Source organism: Rhinichthys klamathensis, unplaced genomic scaffold, assembly GCF_029890125.1.
Source record: "Rhinichthys klamathensis goyatoka isolate OS25496 unplaced genomic scaffold, OSU_Roscu_1.1 h1tg000554l_1, whole genome shotgun sequence".
In the NCBI taxonomy this organism is placed as follows: domain Eukaryota; kingdom Metazoa; phylum Chordata; class Actinopteri; order Cypriniformes; family Leuciscidae; genus Rhinichthys; species Rhinichthys klamathensis.
Window position 1 is genome coordinate 1,919,093 of NW_026607023.1, and position 25,780 is coordinate 1,944,872.

The 25,780-nt window shown below is 39.8% G+C and overlaps 1 protein-coding gene across 1 annotated transcript; it reads left to right on the top strand.

Moving 5' to 3' along the window:
• Positions 1–8,102: 8,102 nt before the first annotated feature.
• Positions 8,103–11,117, top strand: spry4 (sprouty homolog 4 (Drosophila)). The gene is made up of 2 exons (XM_056239126.1): positions 8,103–8,334; positions 9,797–11,117. The coding sequence occupies exon 2, from the start codon at positions 9,848–9,850 to the stop codon at positions 10,781–10,783; it is 936 nt and encodes a 311-aa protein (XP_056095101.1). The 5' UTR covers positions 8,103–8,334; positions 9,797–9,847; the 3' UTR covers positions 10,784–11,117.
• The last annotated feature ends 14,663 nt before the right edge of the window (positions 11,118–25,780 follow it).

Consider the following 25,780-nt stretch of genomic DNA (forward strand, 5'->3'; position numbering starts at 1 on the left):
TGTTCTACTATAGCAGAACAATGGATTCACCCCTGAGCGTCAGATATACGCAGATTTGGGTCATCGTAAGTCTGTCCTAGTTCTAGGGTTTCCGCTTGTAAAGTTGTCCATATAATGTAATTGTTGTCTGCGCACAAGTTACGTTAACGTGCTCTACGTTGATTCAACATGACTCATCAAAAATAAATCCAGTGACTGTAGAAGGGACGTTGACAAACTGGACACATGGTCCTCTTGATGATACATCATTCCTCACCACTGCATGATAGCAAATAAATTTGGGCTGATTCACTTCATTCCAATGAAACTATGGCAAGGTTTACTCAGAAACTGCATTCAGATTACAATAGAAGATGCAGTGCAGCCATCAAGTCATCAAAGCTGTGCATTCATTGAAAGCTCACATTACGCTGTAAATTGAGACCGAATTTGGGTTTAACATGCCTTCACATCAAAGATGCATTTGATGTTAGGCATACAACTGTATGCACATAAATAAGGATTTTTACCACAAGTGACATCCATTTTTAATTAAAGAGCTCTCTCTGTTTCTGAAAAGGGAGGCACAAATTGAGGGCAGGAAGCAAAATCATTTTTCCCAACTCTGAGCTGCATTCTTATCTGTGCCGTGCAGGCTAAACTGTACAGCCACTGACTGCCTCGTCTTCAAAAGACAGGCCATATGCTGCAGAAGATACCGCGAATACGTCATATGTTTATGAAATTGAAATATATTTAGTGCAGCGGCAAGGTGACGTGTACAGGAGAATGATAACCTAATGTTGAAGATTTACTGCCTAGGAGAACACAGAGTATGGCAGGTTGGGGGAGGCCTTTCATGAGCAATATTGAATCCCCTTTGAGGCCCTCACCACCCCCTACCCCCACATCTCTTTGCCTCTCCGTATGATTCTGAACTTTCCATCGACTCGCTCTCACTGTGTGTGCTTTGAACTCCTAGCCGCTCTTTGAAGGAAAGTCATAAAAAGACCTTTTATTTGGGCCCGGCTGCTTTGATGGGTTTGTCACTTTGTACAATGTACTAAACCATCCTGGGGAGACAGCCTTGTGCGTCTGAAAAGCTAGACGGGTCGGTGGGTTTGGACCGAGCTGCATAGAGCTTGGAGGCAACACCTAAGAACAGTGCACATGTTGCCATCGTATGGCTTTTTGTGGTTAGCCATTTCACATCTCAACAGGCTCAACACCCTTTTTATGTGCCTGGATCACAGTGGTTAAAATTTCTAGCAAAATTTGTATATTTTCTATGTATGTTTGATGTCCTGTTTCAAGCGCAATAGTGGATGGTCACAACAAGAGATTCTTGTGCTTCCTTTATGTAGGAGAATGAAGCACTTTGTACCTTATTGTGAGGACGATTTAAAGAGCAGCAGTAAAGACAGTGGGACACCAGATAGGCCATGTTTGAACAATGCCTTCAAATTAATCCTGGAGAATGGTTTTACATTTACAAGAAACTGTATTCAGTGGCCCGAGCCCAAAGGCTACTGCAAAGCAAGAGTTAGACCCCTCCTTTCAAGTTCATACTTGCTTTTCACTGGGACCATGCAATTATAGCCTGGATTGAGGCGAAAGGAAGTGAGGAGAGTCCCGAGCCAGTTGGGCACAAAGGCAGTGTGAAGTAGAGTGGAGTGATGCATGGGAACCAGCACTGAGAGATCTTTCCGGATAGGTTACTGAGACCAGGAGCACAAAGGTGCCTCGTTGAGGTTGGCACCGGGCCAGCGTCGAAGCGCCGCTGTCCCAGGTGTCGAGTGTCGGGGCGCCATTCAGCCCAGGAAGTGTCCCGTGTTGCCCTGTCCCCACGCCCATGAAAGGGGCTGCTGTGTGCTCGCCATCAACCTCAGCATGGCTCAATGTCCAGTGGGGAAAGACATGGCCAGTCGCTTCTTTCCCAGGACTGCAGGTACCTGAGCTGGATCAAGGAAGAGAATGGATGTGAAACAGAGCTTCTGAGGATTGGCTGAGCTTTCTGTTTCAACCCTCTCCCACGGTCACAAAGGAGTGAGAGGATACCCAACAGTGAGAGGTTTACTGGAAGCAGTGAGGATTAAGGGGCGTTTTGGAGAGAATCACACACTCCTGTTTGGACATTCCATGGAACGGAGATGTCTGGTTTTGAAACTGTAAAGTAATCTGTCTGAGGCTTTCATAATTCAGAGTAGGGCCGGGACGATTAATCGAAAAGTAATCGAAACCGAAATTTAGAACCTCTAACCTACGCAATTTTCCCATGTCGGTTATTTCGTTTTTTAATCCTGCTAATACTTTCCCCTTAAAAACATATTACCGCGTGTGTAGTCACGTGATTCCGCCCCGTCTAGTCAGCGGCATGGAAGGAACATGGAGAAGAACTCAAACGCCAAGTCAACTGAGCGACAGGAGCAGCTTGTACCAAAGAAAAACGCAGTGTCAACAAGCAGAAATCTCTAAGAAATGGTATGACCCATAGACACAATAACTGAAGAAAGAGAGCTGTCATGTCGGAGCAATAGCACTGTGGGCAGCGCTACGACACTTTCTCAAGCCAACATCAAAGTTTGTTTCCTTCAATTATTTTCAAATCACAAAGATAAGAAATGCACTCTTTAATTAGAAAAAAAAATCCCACCTTTAATAGTTGAGCATATTTACAAGACAAACATTGTCAGACAAAAACAAATATTTCATTAATCGTAATCTAGTTCAAATGTTCAATTAACCCTATTTCAAAGTACTGATTATGAACATTTCATTTTGAAAAATCTGTCTGAGCTTGAGGAGAGTGACAGAACAAACAGAATGTCGCATCCATCATTTACCAAACGCTTCCCAAAAGGGAAAAGTTTATCTAAATAAAAAAGCTAAGTGTCACCAAGAACATCAGGCCACTGGCTAAGGAGTGTATTAATACACTAGGGACAATAGAACCTTGGGTGACTGTAGCCCACCTCTATCTCCAATTATCACAGAGTTCAATTTGGTGGAAGGGTTACCATTGAAGAAAACTGGGGGAAGGGCAGGTGGGGTGAGGGCACTTGGAAAGGGAAAGAGTACGTGTTGTTTCAGGTGGCCTATCTTGCAGGCTTCCAGCTGGCCCCAGGAAGTGGCCCTTGAGGGCAGTATTGGCAGCTCATTAGCAGAGATCAAAGCCCTGCACTTCCTCCTGGGTAAACTTGCTCTACTCAGCACCCTCCACCCAGATCCCCCAGTGCTAATCTGATTGATAAGCAGACAATAGGGCTAATTAACAAAATGGAAACGGCAGTAAAGCAGCAAAAACTCTGAATATATCAGGGATTTCGGGTCAGATTGCCAAGCAAAATGTTACAAATACCTAAGGACGCACATTATGTAGATATTTCTGGATGTTAGCACTTCCTAATCTTGTTTCACTGACTGAGGCTACGTCTACATTAATCCGCATACAAACGCTCTGCGTCCACACTAGCATTTTCAGGCGTTTTATTTAGCAAAATATCTCATCATTCACTGATGCATCCAGGTCACACTCAGTCACCATGATTGGCCTAAAACGCAACTGCTCTTATGTTTTGCCACAGGACTGCAAATGTGAGTAAATTTTCTGTCATCTTTGCAGGACTGTGGTATGAAGAGTGTGCAAAGTAACATATTTAAGCAACAGTGTGAAAGTGAATAACAGGCACAATATGTAAAAAATCTATTGGTACAGTATGCGTCACATGACCAAACTTCATCGGTTTTAAATACCACCGTTTTGACAGTCGACACTACAACGTGAAAATGGCGTTTTCAAACTTTGGAGAGCGTCTTCAAAAAGCTTCTTTTTCATTAATAAACATGTGTGGACAGAAGGCCAAAATGGAGAGAAAGAGATGCATTTTCAAACGAAAACGTATTAGTGTGAACAAGGCCTGACACTCAAAGCCCTCCTGCTCATTAATCATTAATTAGTTTTATTCACAAAACAAAATAGAGTAATGTCTGGTGGATGTGTGGACGCTTCTCCTTCATCATTCAGAAAAACGCTGTCTCACAGGAAGTGGGCTGCTGATGGAAATGTGTGCCTCCTCCCAGCTGGAGCTTATTTTAGCTGATAGCTTGTCAACAAAGGCCTCCTTGGGATGGATAATGCTGATCCACTGTGCTTTGCTTGGGGCAGCATTGCTGATTCAGGTCTCAAATATAGCTCCCCGCTGTTAGTGACTCCATGATGCACTACTAATGAAGGTCAGGCATTCTCATGTCAGCAAGTAGCGCTGAGGACAGCATGAAGGTTGACCTCCTACTTTGCCACCCAACTGCACTGACTGGCATTATGGTCAGATTCATAACAGCTGACTCAAACCCCTTTTTTCAACATATAACTGAAATGGGCAAAATACTATAACATGAACATGGTGAAGTCCATATATTGCTATACTTTTGATAAAGATAAGATCAGGTTGTTTAACAAGAAGAGTAGCTGGCATGTTATTGCAGGCTTCACACATTTCTTTTGATTTTATCCAGTTCTGCCGAAAACCAGCTGCTGTCACAGGAAGTGGGGATTTTCATCTATGCAAACATACATATAAAGAGGCTGAAAAACACACTATTTTTCCTCAAATTTCAAGTCTTTGGCAAACCTTTGGATTTGAGCGTCCTGTCTGGTTTCTGTTTTGACACGTTAAGTCCTCTTTTCTGGCTTTTTCCTATAAAAGGCTTGTGTGGAAATGCAGGTAATGGTGTCTAGCATTGATGGTGTGGAATGGGAACTTTGTGATGGGGATAGTGGGGTACTGGAGTGGGTTCTCATGGGAGGGGGGAGTCTGCTATGTAAGGGGAATGACGCGTGGAATGCCCAGAATGCTTGCGGCCTGAATGGCAGGTCCACGCCCCCAGCAACAGGTCACGCTTCATCGCTAGTTTGTCCCATGGGTGAGAGTTCAGGGCCACTCCTGTCAGTTCTCTGAAGAAGGGTCGAGGGTCACCATCTCACCAAGAGCTCGGCTTTCCCTTCCCTATCAGCAGGGGACCAGAAGGGGCCTTCCCCTTCTTCCCACACAGGCCCAGATCTCCAAAGGCGGGCATTCTCTGCATATATCCCTCTCACAAGCTCCTTCCTGTGGACTTGGCTTGAAGCTGAGGGACCCCCCAATTGGACACAGGCTGCTGGTTTTTAAATCAGGTCACTACTCAAGTCTAGCCTAAAAGCAACAGCACAGATTTAAGTTAGTGATAATCGAGTATTTTGTATTTATTTTATTTTTTTTATCATCGAGTATCATAAAAAATCATTTACAAAGAACAGCTCTAAGTGATAAAACTTTAAGCAGATTATAACTGCAATACATTGGGGTTGTTAAAAAAAATGAGGGTGAGAATTTTTGGAGTTACAAACTACCAATCCAATTATATTTATAATCTTTTATTTATGAATGGTTGCACAAAAATAAATCTCTAACAATCTAACGTTAAACACTAAAACAAGGGTTGAAGGGTTAGTTCACCCAAAAATGAAAATTCTGTCAGTATTTACTCACCCTCATGTTGTTCCAACCCCATAAAACTGTCGTTCATCTTCGGAACACAAATTAAGATATTTTTTATGAAATCTGAGAGCTGTCTCACTCCTCCATAGGCTGCTATGTAATTGCATCTGCCGGCCCAGCAAAGTTAGTAAAAACATTGTTAGTCTAAGTGACTACAGTGGCTCAACCTTAAGTTTATCCAGCGACGAGAATACTTTTTGTGCGCAACCACCCCCCCCAAAATAATCGACTTTATTCAACTATTGATTGTCATCCGTGTGGGCCTCAGAGTGAGTTCACGAGCACCACGACGCATCTGCGAGAACTAAGACAACGCTCACGAACATTTGATGGGAAAGGTAAGCCATTCGTTTTGTGGCATTGGTAAGGCACTTTTACCGATTCGGACATCCAGGAAATGCACACTTTAGAACCATTTTAAACACTACATCGAAACCCATCACATCATCTTCTCAGTTCTCGCGCATGCGTCATGGCACTCGTGAACTCACTCTGAGGCCCACACAGAAGAAGATGAATAGTTTAATAAAGTTGTTATTTTTGTTTTGTTTTATGCGCACAAAAAGTATTCTCGTCGCTTGATAAGGTTGAGCCACTGTAGTCACTTAGACTATTTTAACAATGTTTTTACTAACTTTTCTGGGCCGGCAGATGTAATTACATAGCAGCCTATGGAGGAGTGATCCAGCTCTCAGATTTCATAAAAAAAAATATCTTAATTTGTGTTCAGAAGAAGAACGAAAGTCTTACGGGGTTGGAACAACATGAGGGTGAGTAATTACTGACAGAATTTTCCTTTTTGGGTGAACTAACCCTTTAAAGTCAGAAAAGCAAAATAGACTGGGAGATAAAAAATAGACTGGTGATTGAATGAATGAATGAATGAATTAAATAATTAATTAATGAATTACCCATTCATTAGTGAGTCATCATTAAATTTATATGAAATTAGGCAGAAAGTAAATAAATAGATAATCAATAAATCATTATTAGATGTATATTACATTTGGCAGAACGTAAACAAATACATAAATAATCAATAATTAATCATTAGATTTATATCTCATTTGACAGAACATACATAAATAAATAATCAATAATTCATCATTAGATTTATATGACATTTGGCAGAACGTAAATAAATAAATAATCAATGATTCATCATTAGATTTATATGACATATGGCAGAATGTAAATAAATAAATAATCAATGATTCATCATTAGATTTATATGACATATGGCATAACGTAAATAAATAAATAATCAATTATTCATCATTAGAAATATGACATTTGGCAGAACGTAAATAAATAAATAATCAATGATTCAGCATTAGATTTGTATGCCATTTGGCAGAACGTAAATAATACAAAATAATAATCACGATGTGTCATTAGATTTATATGACATTTGGCAGAATGATTTTCCATGGTATGGTATGCTATGTAACCCATTGTGTATTGGAGATGTTAAATTGCCCCATTTGATAATCCTGTTCTCAGTTTGTGGTCGTTTGCACCAAATGGGAAACACTGTGTTCAAAGAGAGAGAGAGCATGCACTATATTTAGCTCTTTCTCTCTCCCTCAGGTTCCATCTAATCAATATTGAAAGTGCTTTCTTTTTTTTCTAGAGGGATATACCATTTTAGCACAGTATTTTTTTTTACCTAACAAAGCTATAATAATAATAATGAAAACCTTTCTCTCCTAAATTAAGCACATCAAAAAATGTGATTGTATTTTTAATATGAAAGCAGATGTTGTCATGGAAATGTGTGCTAATGTGGAGGCTGCCATTAACATTTGACAGCATTAGTCAAGCCACAAGCTGGGAATTATCCGTGGGGGGAAGGGTAGACAGGGGGGTGTTAAAAAGGAAATCCACACACATTTCCTGCTTGTGGGATCGTTACAAATCGACAACATCCTGTTCTTTTGTTGATCCTGCATGACCTCATGCTGCTGCGTCATAAACGTGTTTTTGCTACTCCAGTGCGCGAGCTCAATCAAATAGGAAATCAAAATGGAACTGATTAAACTCTCTCTCTATATATATATATTTTTCTTCTTCATTTTAAGCAATGCCGATTGTTCCTGCCCTGTTTTCTGATTATCCAAAAAAAAAAAAAAAAAAGAGGATAAAGTGCACTGGATCGGCTTACAAATTAACAGGTGTTGACGAAACTCGGAAGTGTTTAGGACTAAACCGTTATCTAACTATCCAACAATTTTACATTCCCAGTGCGTCATATCAAACAATAACAGACGAACACCGCAGTTAAAATTTGTCCTGTAGCCTATAGCCTACATATTAAATTTCGTTGAAAGAGAAGAATACTTCCATACCATAATAGGTCAGGACCTTAAGAAGACACAAGGCAATGTATAGAAAACATGAATTAAAGCAGTTGTGGCCGCCTTCTTCATGTAATCCGCTTTGGCATTGCCCTTGTGACGAAAAGCCCCCCATTCTTCCATTCATGAAATCTTGAAATGGCGCATGCGCTGTAAAATCCGGAGCTCTCCCATTCATAAAAGTGTAACCCCCGAGTCGTAATGCCCTCCCATTCACAAAAAAATCTGTCAAAGCATCTGCGCAGTACATTTCTAACCCTCCCATTCATAAAAAGCCATTTCCCTCATGTAGTTGCAACATCGTATGGAGAAGAAGACTGTGTCCTTACTGCAGTGCACATCGCACGGATAGTCGTCCGGATTTTTTTTCCCTTCGTGGCTTCGTTTGGATCTATCTATTGTTGGAATATATCGCAATAATCTGTTCATCTGAGAAGGAAATGATCTGTTTTCTAATACAAGTGAGTTTTTCGTTTAGTTTTTTTATTTTATATATAGCCTAGGCTATATATATTACTATATAGCCTGTGTGTGTGTGTGTGTGTGTGTGTGTGTGTGTGTGTGTGCGTGCATGCCATGTAGCCTACTTTATATTTTTGTAATAGGCTATAATACTATAATACAAATGTCAAAGACAACGCTGAAACACGGAGTTTCATATTCTTTCGAATCGAGTCGTTTTGCTGGTTTATCACAAAGCGCCGATACAGCCGTTCTTTAGCAACGCATGCATTCTATGTGTATGTGCCTTGTGTAAATATTTAACTACGGACACTAACCACGACAGGATCTTATGCGATTTAAGAATGAAATGGACGCGTAAAACAGGTGAGGATTCGAGGTTAACCGTACACGTCGTTTCATTTGATCGGAGAAACAACAGGATTTCGTGTTGCGTATCACGAATCTGTGCCATTTGCTCGCGCGAGCAGCTCGTTCGTTCGCGTTCTGTCGAATATCATCGCGTGACGCTTCACTGCAGCTCGCGCATTCGATATTAACACTGGTTTAATGAGTAAAAAACTTTACGGAGATTAGTCAGAGACAGGCGTTTAAATTATATTGTAGTAATTATGTAAAAGTCTGTATTAAACACGCCGTTTGAATGTAGACTGCTTTGTATGAAACTGTAATTGAGGCACGCCAGCATGTAGGATAAACTGTCGTTTTAATAGACGACACGACAGTAGGGTGCAAGCTTGCTTAAGAGAAGCACAGAAGCCCTTAATTCGAAACGTATCCTGTGCCACTTCAATAATATATTAGATAGCTCACGCAAAAATCCTGCAACAGGTTGATTTTTCCCCCCACATCATATACAGTTAGAGGCTATCTTCAGCGCTGTAGCAAACATATAGAGACACATAGGCTGTGTAACATTTTACAGGACCGTCCAACGAAAATATTTCCCTGGATTAAATGTTTCAAACGTGCAGCTGCGTTGAAGAGATGATTTGAACCCTTACACTCTTGAGTATACGTCAAATTAATCATAATGAATCCCGGTTTGACGACTTCAACTTGTAGCGATTTGATTTGTAACTTAAAAAGCTGTAACTCTTAATTTAGCCTATGTGTGGTTTTACTAACTTGTGTTTGGTTTATTCTGAATAAACCCCTCCCTTCAGAACACTAGTGCGGGCTTGTACTCTAAACTGATACAAATAAATCTGATTGTTGATGTGAAGGTTTAAACACTCTTTTTTTTACTTATAATTACGAGTTTCAGTTAACCCTAATTATTTTACACATGTCATTTTCAAGCTCCAATTTGCTCTGTTATGCAAAGGCCAACTTTATTTTAGATGTAGGTGTTTCCAACACACAAACCAATCTTGTTATTGGCAAGAAAAAAAAAGTGTGAAAAGAATAGAATCCTATGAGGGTGCTTTTCAGTACTAAGCTGTGCTGTTATCTTTGCAGGAGTGCTAAATGCTGACCTGATCTCTGGTATATGAGGAACATAACCTACAGATGGAGTCAAGGGTTCCTCACCACATTCCTGGAGTCTCCTCCTCCATCATGGTGCAGCCTTTGCTGGACAGCCGAGTTCCCTACGGACGGCTCCAGCACCCATTAACTATCTATCCCATTGACCAAATGAAATCTTTACATTTGGAGAATGACTACATTGACACCCCTGCTGTGATCTCACAACAGCCACCAAGCCACAAGGCAAGCACGAGGGGGCAGGAAGTCCTGCTGGGAGCCCCACACCATCCTCATCTGTCCCGCTGCGAGGTCCCAGATGCCACCACACATCCGTGGATTTCATTCAGCGGTCGGCCCAGCTCCATCAGCAGCTCCAGCAGCACCTCCTCCGACCAACGGCTGCTGGACCATGCAGCTCCCCCCCCTGTTGTGGATCCATACACTACTGGCAATGGCCATGGCAGGACTCTAGGTTCAGAGCAACCCAAGGTGATGAGCTCCAAGACTCAGAACCTGAAGGCAGTGACGGCCTTGCCAGTAGAGAAGAAGCATGTGCTATTGTGTGACAAGTGTGGCAAATGCCGATGTACGGAGTGCACATTGCCTCGGGCCTTGCCCTCTTGTTGGGTTTGCAACCAAGACTGCTTGTGCTCAGCGCAGAACCTAGTGGACTCTGTCACTTGCATGTGTCTAGTCAAGGGCGTCTTCTACCACTGCACTGATGAGGACGAGGAAGGCTCCTGTGCCGACAAGCCATGCTCCTGCTCGCACTCGAACTGTTGCGCACGATGGTCCTTCATGGCAGCCGTTTCACTGGTGCTGCCCTGCCTGATGTGTTATTTGCCCGCCACTGGTTGCGCCAAGCTTTCGCAGAAGTGCTACGATGGCATCAGCCGCCCAGGCTGCCGCTGCAAAAGCACCCAGTCCTGCAAGGTGGCGGAGGTCAAGGCCTGTCAGCTGGAAAAGCAAGCCTCGTGATGATGTGCCAGAAATGGAGAGTACAAAAAGACTCGTGAGCAAAGTTTGCAGGACCCTCTCCAGTAGTGGTGTACTTCCCAAAATCATGGTACTTAAGGTTCACGCATTATCCTCACGCTCAAGGTATTCTGGCGTAAATCAGTAGCAGTGTTTGACTGACCAACGGGCACAAACCATTATTTTACTTGTTTATACAGTACTACAGAGGAGAGGCCTGCATTTTCTTTTCCTGGGGTTCTCACAATGGCTGCGGGATCAAAGTATTTGCCATTTCAGCCCCTAGTAAAAGAACTTGCCAACACAGAATGCTGCATTTTAGCAAAATGTCTTTTTTTTTAAAAAGATTCTGATCTCTTCTCTGATGTTTATTTTCTCTTTGGGTGGCTTTGAAAAGTCAAAGTAAATATCACCCATTCAAGAACACTCTATACTTTGGCAATCCCTCTCCGGATCTGGCACTGTGGAAAGGTTGCAGCGAATTCCAAGCTGATAACATGTCACAATCAAAATAACCAGACTTCATCTCTGTGCATAGTGCATTTACAAGCTTGTTATAGAGCTTTATTTCTTCTGTTGTTTGAAATGCAAACATAGGAGGTAATTTCGTTTCATTGAAGGATTCTAAGTTCCCTTGATGTCCCTAAATGCAATGTGTACTATTGCGAAAGACGTTGGTGACCACCCATAACCACGTGGCAGGATGTTTCTATCTTCTGTGGGGACATATTGTTTGTTTTTGACGGCAAATAGGTGAAATAGCTTTCATAAGTAGTCCCTTTGATGACATGCCATAGCATACATGAACTTCCATAATGATTCTTCCAAATGTAAGCGGTTCAATTTGTTGTAGATAATGACCTCAGGGATCATCAGTTCATCTGAATTACGTACAGCGTGTGAATTCAGCTTGGAACTAGTTTGGTGACTAGAGTTAAGGAAACAGGGAGTGGAATTGTTTGGGGGAAAAAAGTAAAAAAACAGCAATTCAGACACCAAGCATTCATAAGCTATGAGAAATATAGGGCCAGTAGTTACGGGAAAAGGAGAAGCTATAAAGTTAGCTTTTACTGCTCTGCCGCTAATAAACTAAACATGCCAATTGTATCACCATTATAATAAGGCAAAAGCACAGTATTATGTACAGTAGCATGTACAAAGTGTTTCACTGTAGTTGGAAAAGTTCCTCTAGTTTACTACGCACCATACCACCACCAAACACAACGCTCTATCAACGTGCCCTAGTATCGAACTGCTTTCTCCGCATATATTTTTGTTATATGTAGAGTATAGAGATTTTGCCAAAGGAGTGCACCATGGAGTTTGCGTTGACCATTTTATAATTCTAATTGTTTGTTTTCAAGTGAGCATGCATTGTTGTACTCTAGCCAATTAGTGCGACAGTAAGCTCTTAAAGGTACGGTGCTCTACTTCCCAGGATTCCTAGAGTCTTGGAGCACGAGGGAATGTTTTCTGCCTGCTCAACACAAACCCACGGTTCACGCATTTAGACCGAACTCGGACCTCGCTCATTTAGTCCCACATACTCCAACGTTTGTACTTGTTGCACAAATCAGAAAGGCAGAAATACACTACTGTTCTTAGTCTTGAATGTTTAAGGCTAGTGTTTAAGTTTAAGTTTGCAATCTAACCCGTGGATAAGTGCCAGAGTAGTTCTGAATGGAGAAGCTTGCATAGAGAAGAGTTGCAAATGTACCATAGATATCTTAGATTTTGACCTATGCAGGTTACACGTTCTTGTAAATAGTCTCAAGAAACTAGCTATCTTAAAATATGTTTCAAATGTCCTGAGAAATTGCATGGTACAATTTAATTACAATTCAGTACAAAAGTATATAAATGAATTATTATATTTTTTGGGAGGGCTGGGGGCGGGTGGGGGTTAAGATTATGTGGCTGTGGCATAGAAGGTAGGGTGTTTTAGGTATTTCAATTACAAGCACTTGATTTAGAAAAGTGTGCCAGGCAATAAAAATACCTCTGTTAATGCTAGCCATGCCTCATTAGCACGAGAGAGGCAAGGCTAATTCCCGGTTCCTCAGTGCCCCTGAAACTGTAGATTTAATTGCATTCACCGAAGGAACGGCATTTCATCACGCTCAAAGTAACGTTTTTGGGGGTTTTTGTTACCCGAATGTGGCCAAGCATTTTGTTTTTCCTCCTTCCTCCTAAAATGGTGCAACATCTTCAGTGCTTGATTGACATATACAGCTGCTGTGCGTGAACTGGGAGGAACGGGGATCCCTCTCAAGTAACATTACATTCCATCCTATTTGGTTTTTGCCCCAACCCATCTTTCACATTTCTCTTGACTACAGAGAAACTTTATGGTTGTTCACATAATAATCTGGCCTACGCGTAATTGAACGATCTTCCTTCTATCAACCCATTGCTGAGATATTTCCATCAGTACGCTATGTCTTTTTGTGGTACAGTTTCTTGGCCACTAGAAACCTATTCTTTTTAACCCACTTTAAGCTGCCTTCCAAACTGTGCTTGTACTCTCTGCATTTTTTTTGGCTTCATTGTTAATGTTGAGGATTAAAGAAAAGAGAAATGTGCTTTTGTTTTGTTTAAAAAAGCAAAAAGAAAAAAAAATCTCACACATATGAAAATGTCCCTTTATAGATATATTTATTTTGAAGTTCTATTTTATATAGTATTTATTTAGATGCCTACTTTTGTTTGTGAATAAAAGCTTATGTCAAAACGGAATGTACATTGAAATCGGAAAATATATATTGTTAAATATAAAACTCTTTGTGTCGTGTCTTCAGTGTCCACTAACCTGCATTCATACAAAACATGCTGTTGGAAAACATGATCATTTAAAACAATGTTATTTTACAACAATATCTTGACTTTCATTTGTTAAATGGGTCAAATTCAAATGATAAAAAAACTACTTTTTAGTTAAAGAAATAAAATACAATTAAACCGTTATTATTGCAATATAAATCCAGTGATCAGCTGGCTACTTTCCAAAGAAATGGACATGAAATAGTGAGTTGAAATCATTTTATTCCACGATGAAGACATGAGAGTGGTTCAGCTATGTATGAAATCATTTTCCTTGGACTGTAGATAATTGCAGTGTTTAGTAATTTTTGCACAAAAATATGCAGCTGAATAGTTCTCCATAATGGAAAATGTCATGAATGTGGGATGCTAAAGGGCAGATATGTTATTTTGAGTCAAAACATAATGGAATCACATTCTCTAGGTGTATGGGTTGCTATACAGGGTTACACTTTATTTTAAGTGTCAGTGTTACTGGTTACAGGTAATATTTATTAACTACATGTACTTACTATAGAGTTAGGATAGGATTAGGGTTTGGTTGAGGGTTATTAGCATGCAATTATGCATAAGTTACTGTTTTTACTATAGTAACATGTAACATATGTAACAAGGGCACTGTAAAATAAAGAGTTACCCTTTACAGTTGCTAGGATTTCTGGGTAATAACTAGGGTGTTCTAGGTTATTCTAGGTGGTATCAAATTGGTCCAGGCCAACAGAGATCACCTCCACGTCTCTATAGGTATGTTTACATGCACTAGTATTTTTTAATCTGAATGAATCCAGTCCAATTTCAGCTTATGAAAGTCCTGTTTAAATGAACCCTGAACTTCCATTCGATTCACAAATTTGTTTACATTTGCATATGAAACTTCAGCATATGCGCACTGTCACCGCACCTACCGTGAGTAAAATAGAGTGCTGCAGGGACGACGTCATTTTGTAAGCCAAAACCCAGAAACAAATTAGCATTTTAGCATTTCCGGTTCCTTAGTCCTGAATGGCCTGAAATAAGATTTGTGGTGAACACAAGCTCAAAATAGTTTCATTCTACAACAAAGAATACATCAGTAACACCCCCCTGGGGATTTTTTAAAGCTTTTGTCTTGTAAAAGGTGGTTGCTAGCATGCGGCTAAATGGGACTACTGAGGTTGTTGGAACATAAAACGTCATCACGCCGAATAGGTAAACTCACCTACTCGTTGTGTTTATAGTCGTGCTCTTGCAAACTATTCTAACTCAAACATTCAGGGAAAAAGGTTTTTAATTAAAGAATGAAAGAGTTGCTTAATGGTGGTGATGTTGAAGTCATGCAATTTACAGCCTAAGTTTAGGTTTGTACTTCTGGTGAAGGTATTTAGAATTCAAATTTAATTCGTGAAGATTATCATGATGAAAAAAAACATGTAAGAATCGAACATTTTTGTTGATCACAGAGCTTATTTTCTGCAATAATCTAAAAGCCAATGAAAAAATCCTATTGGGATTTTGTTGAGGGAAGATAGATTCTGGGTTTGCCCACAAAAAAATGTCTTCAGTGCAGCACTATTGTTGTTTTTGCCTCAATGACATCTAAAAAGAAAGCTGACACATGTGACAGAAGAGCTTTTTAAGCAAATATTTAGTAAATACATTTTAAAATTTAGTGTCCTTCACTGACCAGTCCGTAAGACGTAAATAAACATGGATGTTTGTGAGACGTAAAAATCACCGCATGTGCACAAGGTATTTTTTAATCTGAAACTAGTCGTATTCAAGCATTTACATGCTTATTTTTTTTCCTATTGACCAGATTATTTCAGGTCTACACCACCCTTTCCAATCCGATCAAAATTGAATTCAGGCTGAAGTTAATAGGATCGATGGAGGTGTTTACATGAAGCCTTATCAGTCCAATTGAGCCATCAATCCGATTACTAATGGATTACTTAATGGCATAAACGTAGCTTATGACATTTTTGATGTCTAGATATGGCTTGCATCCCTCATTCAGTGTGGGTCTACAGGATTTTTTATCATCCCATTTCACTAGTTCACACTTACAATCGAATAGAATAAAGAGTATGCGTATTTGGCCTGCTGTCTGGGGCGAGGGCTCCGAGCCCAGAGTACTCCCCCCATCCCTGGCTGGGATAGGAACAGTTGAAAGTGAGGAGTTTGGGTGGAGGAGAGATGCTGGAACACTATCATGGGACAGGGGTGAGTCGGCTATTTATATATAGGCCTCCTCGCCCCTGATTGGGTAGATTCTCTAAACGTGCTCCACCCGAACTTTCTTAATTAAACATCATTTAATTGCCCACCATTTGTAAATCGTTAATCTGTTCACTGTTCAGAAGATTAATTGGACACCTCTCCACAACAACTCAAATAATTTAATGTGTCATACATGTCATCTGTGAAGGGTGGGTTACAAAACGTTTAATACTTAGGGTTAGTAGGTAGTCAGAGTAAAAGCAAAAGAAACACCACCCATTTGGGTTACACTTTATTTCGATAGTCCACTTTAGACATTCCACTAACTACACTCTAAAAAATGCTGGGTTGTTTTAACCCAATTTTGGGTCAAATATGGACAAACCCACATGTTGGATTAAAAATGCAATTTTTATAAATTTAACCCAACAGCTGGGTTTGTCCATATTTGACCCAAAATTGGGTTAAAACAACCCAGCATTTTTTAGAGTGTATAAGTAACTTTTCAACTACATGTCAACTAACTCTCATTAGAGTATTAGTAGGCTGTTGTAGACTTTCAGTAGACTGTTAGGTTATGGCTAGGTGTTAGGGTTCGGGTTAGGAGAATAAGTTGACTTGTTGCCAAGTTACTAATGGTAAGTTGAATGTCTGTTGGGGGAGCATCAAAATAAAGTGTTAGCAGATATAAGCAGACAGTCTACTAATCCTCTAATGACAGCTAGTTGACATGTAGCTGCAAAGTTACTTATAGAATGTCTAAAGTGTACTATCGAAATAAAGTGTTACCCAAACGGGTCACTTTATCTACAAACATCACCAAGTAGCCCTTTTAAACCAACTCAATGCATGCATCAAAGACCTGAACTTTCTCCTAGCAGCTCTATCTGGCATCTGCTCTCGCTAAGTCACATGTCCAGTCATTTTGTACAATTCAGTCTGCGTTGAGAGCCTGGTTTGCATGTGCATTTCCGAAGTGAACTCATCCACGGTGTCTTGGTTCAAGAAAACGTCCTCTTGCGAATGACATATTGCAAAACTCCTGAGCACATCTGGTGCTGTACTCATGCCCTCCCCTCTCATTTTCATTTTCATTCTTATTCGCATCCCCTTCCTCCTCAAGTCTACTAAAAAGTGTATTTGACTGAACTTGAATCATCTGATGTGTTTCAACTAAAACAAGGTTATACAATACTAGACTAAGAAAATTAGAGTCATTCTAGACAGGGCTATTGCTAAGGATTTATGAGTGGTTTTAGCCACTTTTTAGCCATTCCTACGCATTATGCTTAAAATCCGCTAAAAGTGTGTTTTATATATTTCAGAGTTATACAGTATTTTGTATGAATAACTTTCTGTAATAAGAAATATTACATAAAATTTCATCATGATTAAATGCTCTTTAAGGCTATTATAACCAAAAAGAAATACTCAATGTGTGGAATTTAAACATTTGAATGCTTAAGTAGTGGTTTAAGCTTCTTAGTTTAGGTTTTAAGGTTTAATCAGAAAGTCTCTACTAGATAGCCCACAACTACAGCTAAATAGACCAGTCTGATGTGTTCAAGTCAACAAGTATAGTCTCAGTTGTATAAGAAAAAATCCGGAAAATCTCCTCTAAAGGCTAGTCTTGTTACTAAATGGTGTTATTAAATAGTGAATTATTAATAACATTATTGAAATAGCCTATAAAATATACAAGAATAAACAAGATTTGTAAATGTTATTAATCATTTAATAATCAAATTACAAATATCTTCTTTTATACTCACAGATACAGAGCAGCATTTGCTGTTTTTAAAAGGTTTAAACAATTGACAATTAAATCATCATGCTGGATCTCATTCATTTTTTTTGTTTTAATAAAATACATTTTATAGATGTTTTTTTTTTTTTTTGCCAAGAAATGTAAATGGAATAAATATATAACAAATAAATTATATCTAAGTCTATTTACTATTTTTTTATTTACTTGTTTTAATGTCAGTGGTGCCTAATATCAACCAGAATTTTACTGTAATACCAGTGAAATTTTTGGCAAAACAAATATAGTTACCATGGATCGTACACCTTGCATGGATAGACACATCTGCGAAATGCATAAATGTAAATGTGATGTAGGAAACAAATAAAATCATCAGAGGTGAGGAAAAGTGAGAAATAAGGAAAGCCAGACACAGAGAATCGGCCCAATCTTTCAGCTCCAATCGGCTCGCAACACTAATTTTGCAAACTCCATGGCACAGACCCAAGCGAGCAACTTTTAAAAACAAAGGGCTACTGTCTTGCATCATTTCCCCTCTCTACTGCTGCTCCGGAAAGCACTTCTTATCACCATTTATTGCCGGTCTGTATCAGTGGCCTGGTCTGTGCTAACACCCAACCCCAATGGATTTTCAGTGCTCCAAATGCAGAGTTGTAAAACGCATAGCAAGGTTGTCTTACAAATACTCATTTACATTCCCCCCATAAATTTGCCATGTTCTAATAAAAAAGTTCTTCATGATGAAATACCTTTTCTCCTAAAGCCCCGTCTTTTGTCGCTGGACAACAGGAACAGGAAGCAACAAGCAAAATAGGAATGCATGCATTTAGAAACATTGTATTACGTGTTAACATTATCTGTAATCTGTCTTTGTTTTACAGTTTGCAGATTTTGATGCTTCAAGTACTGTTGCAAGCATACACACGTGCACGCACACACACACACACACACACACACACACACACACACACACACACACACACACACACACACACAAGACTTGCTTATCTGCGGGCTGTGTGGAAAACAGCCCCTCCACTGAGCGCAGCAGCCCCCCACAGGCGCCGGAGGGGACAGAGCCAACCAAACTTGGCTTTCGATATCAGAAGTGCAACACGCCCACTTGGCCTCGGCAGTGGTGCATTCCTAGGGAGCTCATTGTCAAAAGCCAAACACTTCCTCTAGTGTACAGACCGACACGACCGCAGAGACATTTCATACATGCATGGCGCTCAGACCGAAGACAGCTGCACCACGCTCAACAAGTCCTCGACCCATTGCTTTTCTTTTTACTTCATTATAGTTATAAAGATAGTGAGTTTTAAGGACAGGAAAAAGTGTTAAAGTCACCATGAAAACAAAATGGATATTGCAATGTTTATTATAAATGATTTAATTAAGAACTTCCCCTCCCTCTTGCAGCAACATCTTTTCTCCAATGACATGCTTACTTGTGCGAGGGCTGCAGTTTTTTTCTTGCTTGAGAAGCCATTTCACTCGGATATATATACGTGACAATAGGACTGTCACAGCTTCTCATGCTGACTTTAATAAAAATAAATAAATCAAATTTTAAATAAATTGTCAGCGATCTTTTGACTTACTTTATATATGATAATGAATGTTAATAATGTTAGATACAATTGATAATATACAGTGCTTTTAAAAAAACACAGTTGCTGCAAACAATTGCTGCTATACATTATATACCAGATAACTTTATAATTGTACTTTTCTGAGTCATTTTTGTCAGAGTTCACACGGCATGTTCCGCTAACATTTCATAACCCGAAAGTGTCCAAATCTTTTTGAGTAGTAAATCTGGTTTTCTACTAAAATTTAAACCTAACAAGCTTCATTAAAAGCGTATTTGTGCTATATTTCTTTCAGAATGGTCTGATATTTTGCAATCTTTTGTCATCTCAATGTGGATTTTATCTAAGTGTAAAAATACTTTTTTGGGGGGCACTGTATTGCAACACAGAGGTAAAGCCAAAACACTTACACAAAAAGTAAAAAGGGGACTATTAATGGGATGAACTTGAATTTCACTTTATTTTGATGGTCCCTTTAACACATTCTGTAGACTATAAGTAACATTGCACTTACATGTCTACTAACTCTCATTAGAATGTTAGTAGAGTATTGGTAGACTGGTTTAGGGTTAGAATAAGTTGAGGTACTTGCAAAGTTACTTACAGTCAGTAGAATGTCTGTTGGGGGACCATCACAATAAAGAGCAGATATGAGGAAGATGGTCCTAGTCGACTCGCTCCGAGAATTCGAACCATCATCTGTCTCTAGTGTGCCTCTTGAGGCCAGGGGAGTGAGGTTTACCCGCACAGCTCTTACTAGCTGGCTTCCGTTATGCTCACTCCCCTAAACCCCACTGCCGGGTCACGGCACCACATGTAACTGGTCCTACTCAACCTGCTCTGAGCGGGATTCGAAGCGGCGTCTCTGGCAAGGGAGGCGGGCACGCTAACAGACACCTAACTCCGCAGCCGCTAACATAAGTCGCTAGCATGCCTTATGAGGTCAGGGGAGTCACACAGCTCTTACTAGCTTGAATCTGTTACATATATTTTATGATACAGATTTAAAACATTCACATAAAATTATATGGATGCTATGTTGTGGTTGTGAGGTTTTGAGTTTGAGCCTCACCTTTATCCTGTGGTGTTTATAGCAGCTCTGGTGACGCAAACTGTCAGTGCGCAGTGCTTGAAAGATGCTAAGCAGCAGGGCAATGCTGAGGTTGTGAGTTTTTACTCTGCAAGTGGAGTATGATCTTAGGGTGCAAGAGACATTGTAGTACAAAAAGACTGCAATGTAGTCTGCAAAAAGACTTTTTGTGGAGTTCCATCTTAAATCAGAAGAGAGTTCAAGAGCTGACGCAAAAAAAAAATGTCTAACATGGGCTGGCCATTTTCAATCAAAGTGCAAAAATATATAGCATGTGTGTTGTTCTTTCTATGAAGTTGGGACTTGTGAATGATTTCTGGTTTTGGTTAGTTTCAATAAAGGCGTCTCCAGTAGTGTAATCGGTCATGCAAAGCAGAGTTGGAGCCCCACCTGGAGAATGGTTTTAGGATGTAAGAGACATTGTGGTAAGAAGAGCTCAACAGCTTATGCAAAAAAAAAAAAGGTGTACACTCTGTAGCATGTACTAATCTTACATCGAGCAAGACTTTGGGTGTAAGTAGCCTCATTCTAAAATCTACCATTTTAAGTTGGCATTCCCCTATATAGTGTTTTGTAATAAAGATTTAAGATGGCTGCTTGAGTGGCACAATCAGTTTGGGGAAGGAACTTATAGGGCCTTATTTTAACGATCTAAGCGCATGGTCTAAAGCGCAGGCCGCAAGTGCACTTAGGGCGTGTCCACTTTTGCTAGTTTCACGATGGGAAAAATGGTCGGCGCGCCCGGCGCATAGTCAAAAAGGGTTGTCCCTATTCTCTTAATGAGTAATGGGTGTGTTTTGGGTTTTACGTGCGTTAAACCAATGAGAGTCTCATCTCCCATTACCTTTAAATGCCAGTTGCGCTTGCGCCATGGCGGATGTGCTATTTACATGACGGAATTTGATAGTGGAAAAAGACCGAACACGTCTCCAAGGCGCAAATGGAACTGCACGTGCGCGAGGTAAAAGTGCGCAAGCAGACCATCTACGGGACAAGCCGGATCCATCATATCTTTATGAACACAATAAAAACCTTTTACATTGTAATCCTTTTATTTAAGATATTTGGCATGTTTGTGTGCTGCTGTGCATCCCTGTGTGTTTAATAAGCAGAGTGTACGCGCATTGTGGACCCGCCTATAGGCGCACTTTACTAATGCTCTCTTTAAATAAAAAAAGATAAAAATATTGCGCCATTGACTTTAGACCAGGTTTCAGTTGGTCAATGGCGCAGTCTATTTCTGTTGCCTCAAAATAGCAACACGTCAACAATGCTCCTGAACACACCTCGTTTTCAGACCAGCAGCCCATGGGAGCACAAATGGGCGCAAATGCATTTGCTATTTAAACAACGTGCACAGGACATGAAAATGAAAACTGCGTCAGACTGAAACTAGCAAAAAACACTTACGTTGCGCTTGGCGCTGCATTGCGCCGGGTGTAAGATAGTGCCCATAAGGTGTTACACAGCAGTACGCAGTACTTATAACGAAGTATGCAACAGAGCATGATTTTGTGAGCTTCAACTGGCAATTTTAGGTCGCAAGAGACATTGAGTTCAAGAATTTCAAGTTCAAGTTTATGCTGGCCATTAAGGTAGTCATTCTGTAACATCTGTGCTACTTTTCCGTTGAGATATTTCAGGTTGCACTCAGTGTAAGACCTCACAGTGTTCTTTTTCAGAAAGGCCATCTCTAGTGGCACAATTGGTCAGTGCATTGTACTCATTTGGCTGTATAAGGGAAATGGTGACGTTGTGCGTTTGTATGCAAAATGAATTGAAGTTAGAAGAGATTTCAATTGCTAATGCAAGACAGGTCTAACACTGGCTGTCCATCTTCAGAGGCAGACACCCTGTAGCATATTCTAAGCTTTTTTTGAGAGAGAGAGAGAGAGAGAGAGACTGTAGAATGTAGAACAGGGTTCCTCAACTCACCCTGGCTCTTGAGGTCCACTGTCCTGCAGAGTTTATCCTGAAGACTTTGATTAGCTTGTTCAGGTGTGTTTGATTAGGGTTGGAGATTTTTTTTAAATGAAGGACCACAATGGAAATAAGTTAATGCAACTTTATTGAGTTATCCTTGACAAATAAGTTTTAACACAGTTGTATTTTTGATTTCAAACTCTGCAGGACAGTGGACATCAAGGGCCAGAGTTAAGAAACCCTGCTGTAGAATGTGCTAATCCAGTGGTTTTCAATCCTGGTCCTGGGGACCCACAGCACTGCACATTCAGGGCATTTTTGTGGCCTTGAAGGGTACTGTGGAAAGAGACAGCCATACAAAGTGTCATTCCCAAATGAAAGTGAGCAACATAACCCCATTTGTAAAGTATTCAAGGAAGTGCGATAGTAATTTTGCCATTTAGGATAATGTGATGCAAGAGACTTTGTAGCAAGAAGAGAGCTCTAAAGCTAATGCAAAAGACCAGTTTCCTAGCCTTCTTCAATTAAAGGATTATTCAAGAGGCAATGTGAAAGACAGTCTAACATTGGCTGACCAAATACAATTGAGTTGGGCACTCTGTAGAATAGAGATTTGAAGGTTGGGGCTTTTGTATGTAAGCTAATGTAATTGGTCAGCTTGCCGCACTTATGAGGCAACAGGGCAATGTTGAGGATGTGAGCTCAAGCCAGCCTGTAAAAATTGTTTAAGGTGCAAGAGACATTGTAGTAAGGCAAGAGTTCATGAATTACTGTTGTAACATTGACTGGCTGTCTTGATATGAAATGGTCAGTATGTTGCATGTGTTTTTGTGAGGCTTGGATGTTTTTCTCATGTATGCTCCTAGATAAAATGTTAGATGATTCTAACCATATTTTAATTACTGTATTCAAATGGTTGTTGTATTCATTCAGTCTTTCTCTTGTTAATTTACTTTGTGGGAGTGGGACACATGGTACGCTCTTGTGTACCAAATCAGCTACTTGTTGCATTTACCTTCTCATTCATTCCGAATTCAATGACCTCTAATTTGCAACAGTTTAAAAGGCACACACCTTGCTTTGATTTCATTGAATTGCCTTTGTATCTTTTTAAACTTTCTTTGTAATTGCACTGAAAGAGCATGGAAAAACAGTCTTGAAAATTGTCTGCTTTTGTGTTCAACAGAAGAACGTCATAGGTTTACAACCCATAAGAGTGACTTTCCATTTGCGAGTGAACTAGTCCTTGAACTCTTTTTGTCTCTAGGGAAAAAGATGTGACTGAATGTGCTCTTTACCGGATGTTGCCAAAGGACATAACAACAAAAGGTTGTCAGACATGGGCCACTGCCGAGAAACACCATCCAACGTCTAGCCTAAAATCACCAGGTCAGTGCAACAGGAAGCAAGCCCTTATGTAATATGTATGACCTCACAGGAAGGCAACTGAACAAAGGTTTTGCGGGTTTTTCTTTTTTTGGATGCACTAGACATACAGATAAAGGTCCACTGTGTCCCTTCCTTGAGGTTACAAAGACGCTTTGTTGTCACACTCCGGAGAGGAGGAGGGGGAAAGGGACAAGCATATGTATCAATTGTCTCCTCTGCTCAAGCTGCGTGGGCGACCTGTAGGCATTAGGCCAATCTGATTAAAAGTAAAAAGCTCGAACCCAGACCCGGGAATGGGGGTGTTTTGATGGCCTGTTTCATACCCGTCTATCATGTGCTATAGGAGCTGAAGTCCTGGCAATGATAAGAAGGACGAACTTTGACTGTCAGCAAACTGAGCTATGGATTACCACACTTGAGCAAACACCGGGTGCGATCGGTCTTACTTTTACAAACATCCTTTAAGTCACACATTGGCTTCCTGATGCACGATACAACAAATGCCATGATACATGACAGGCGAAAAATTCACAAGCTGCCAAGTTTGAACATTCATTATTCCCCCCCCCCCAAGCCTTTAATAACCATTATACCTTGTAAAATGAGGTTGAATAAAAAAAAAAAGGTTTTCTATAATTTTATTTTTTATTCCGTTTTTTTCCCTCTTTATTTCTCTTTGATTATTTTTTATTCTTAAAGGCTTTAATTTAAACACCCTCTTCACATGTAAAATAAGAAAAAGCTTGTTCGCAAAGTGTGTTTGTTGTCGTGATTCTCTCTTCGCAAAGATCACATTGTGACATGCACAAAACGATTAACGCTGAAATACTCCACACAAACTGTGAAAAACAGGCTAAAATCATCAGCATATTTGTAAACTTCAGATGCTCGTTTTTAATGGTGGAAACCTTCAGAATGATATGCAAATATGCTGATCGACTAATTTATTCATAAATACATTAAAAAGCAATTCATACATAAAATGGATACACTTCTTGAGTTATACGACCACATCAGAAACATGCAGGGAAAAAACCTTAAACAGGAAGTGATATCATAGAGAGGACCCATGAAGACCCTTATGACTGTTTGTCAAGATCCGTTAAATCCGTAAAATATCATAGATTTTGACCTTTTTATGTCATTGGAAAGGTTAGTTCATGTTTAAAAATTTCATATGGTACATGCATGAATAAGTCATGATGTATGTGAACTTTAGTTGTAAAAGGGTTTTTGAAGCATTAATACAAAAACAACATTAATACAAACATTACAGCTATAAGCATATTGCATACGAAGTTTAAAGTATATATATATTTTTAAAAGTTTTCTTTTTCAGTGTCTTAGACAGTCTTATGTGTCATTTGACCAGTGGAACAGCATTTTGCTATTGAAGTGGTACTTTTTCATAATATAATAATGTTTAATAATAATCGTACTCTTTTGTGACAGGATGGGTTTCTAATCGCCCAGTTGTTGTTAATAGTTTATAAATGTTGACAATCATTTGTTGATATGTTCTAATATGTAAGTTGTTGACGTTTGTAATGAGATTTTTGCAGCTTAGGTTCTATAAATGCTCATTTTGGACAGAGGAGGAAGTTCTGAAATGTACAGCGTTTTCATATAAGTGAATTCGTTCCTTTGCAGTCGTTTCAGGAAAATCCGATTTCTCATGTTATGACCCCTTGAAGAATCTTCCAAGACTTTCAAAACAGCTGTGGGAAAACATAGGATATAGATGAGCTTTTAAACATCCAGGAATTAGAGTTTTTTGCAATGTCACACAACACTTCCACATTCTCCTTTAAACTCGGCTCTGAATGTTGAGAATTCCTCTGTGCTCTGAGCCGTAATGATGGAGTAAGCTTTTGCCACAGTGACGTTCAAAGGAATGCCGCAACAGGAACCAAATTTAAGTGGTGACCACAGCTTGAAATATATCTCCACTGCATGTCATTGTGGTATGGAATATGCTTGTGTAACAATTACTCAACTGAAGTTCGTTTGATTCAAGAGTCCCGAAGCTGATGAGATTGTTTTTTGTCAAACTGGTGCCTATATACACATAACACCAATAAATGTTGGGGTAGATCTCCAAGGAGTAGTGATTATAAAGTGTAAAACAAAAGAGTCGTGTTTAAATTGCACCCTACACACACTCACACAACCCAAGCACCACAAGAGTCTGTTGAAAACGGTAAAAATGCCTCAAGGGA

Coding starts and splice junctions, on each gene's coding strand:
- spry4 (XM_056239126.1), top strand. CDS start 9,848: ATGGAGTCAAGGGTTCCTCACCACATTCCTGGAGTCTCCTCCTCCATC.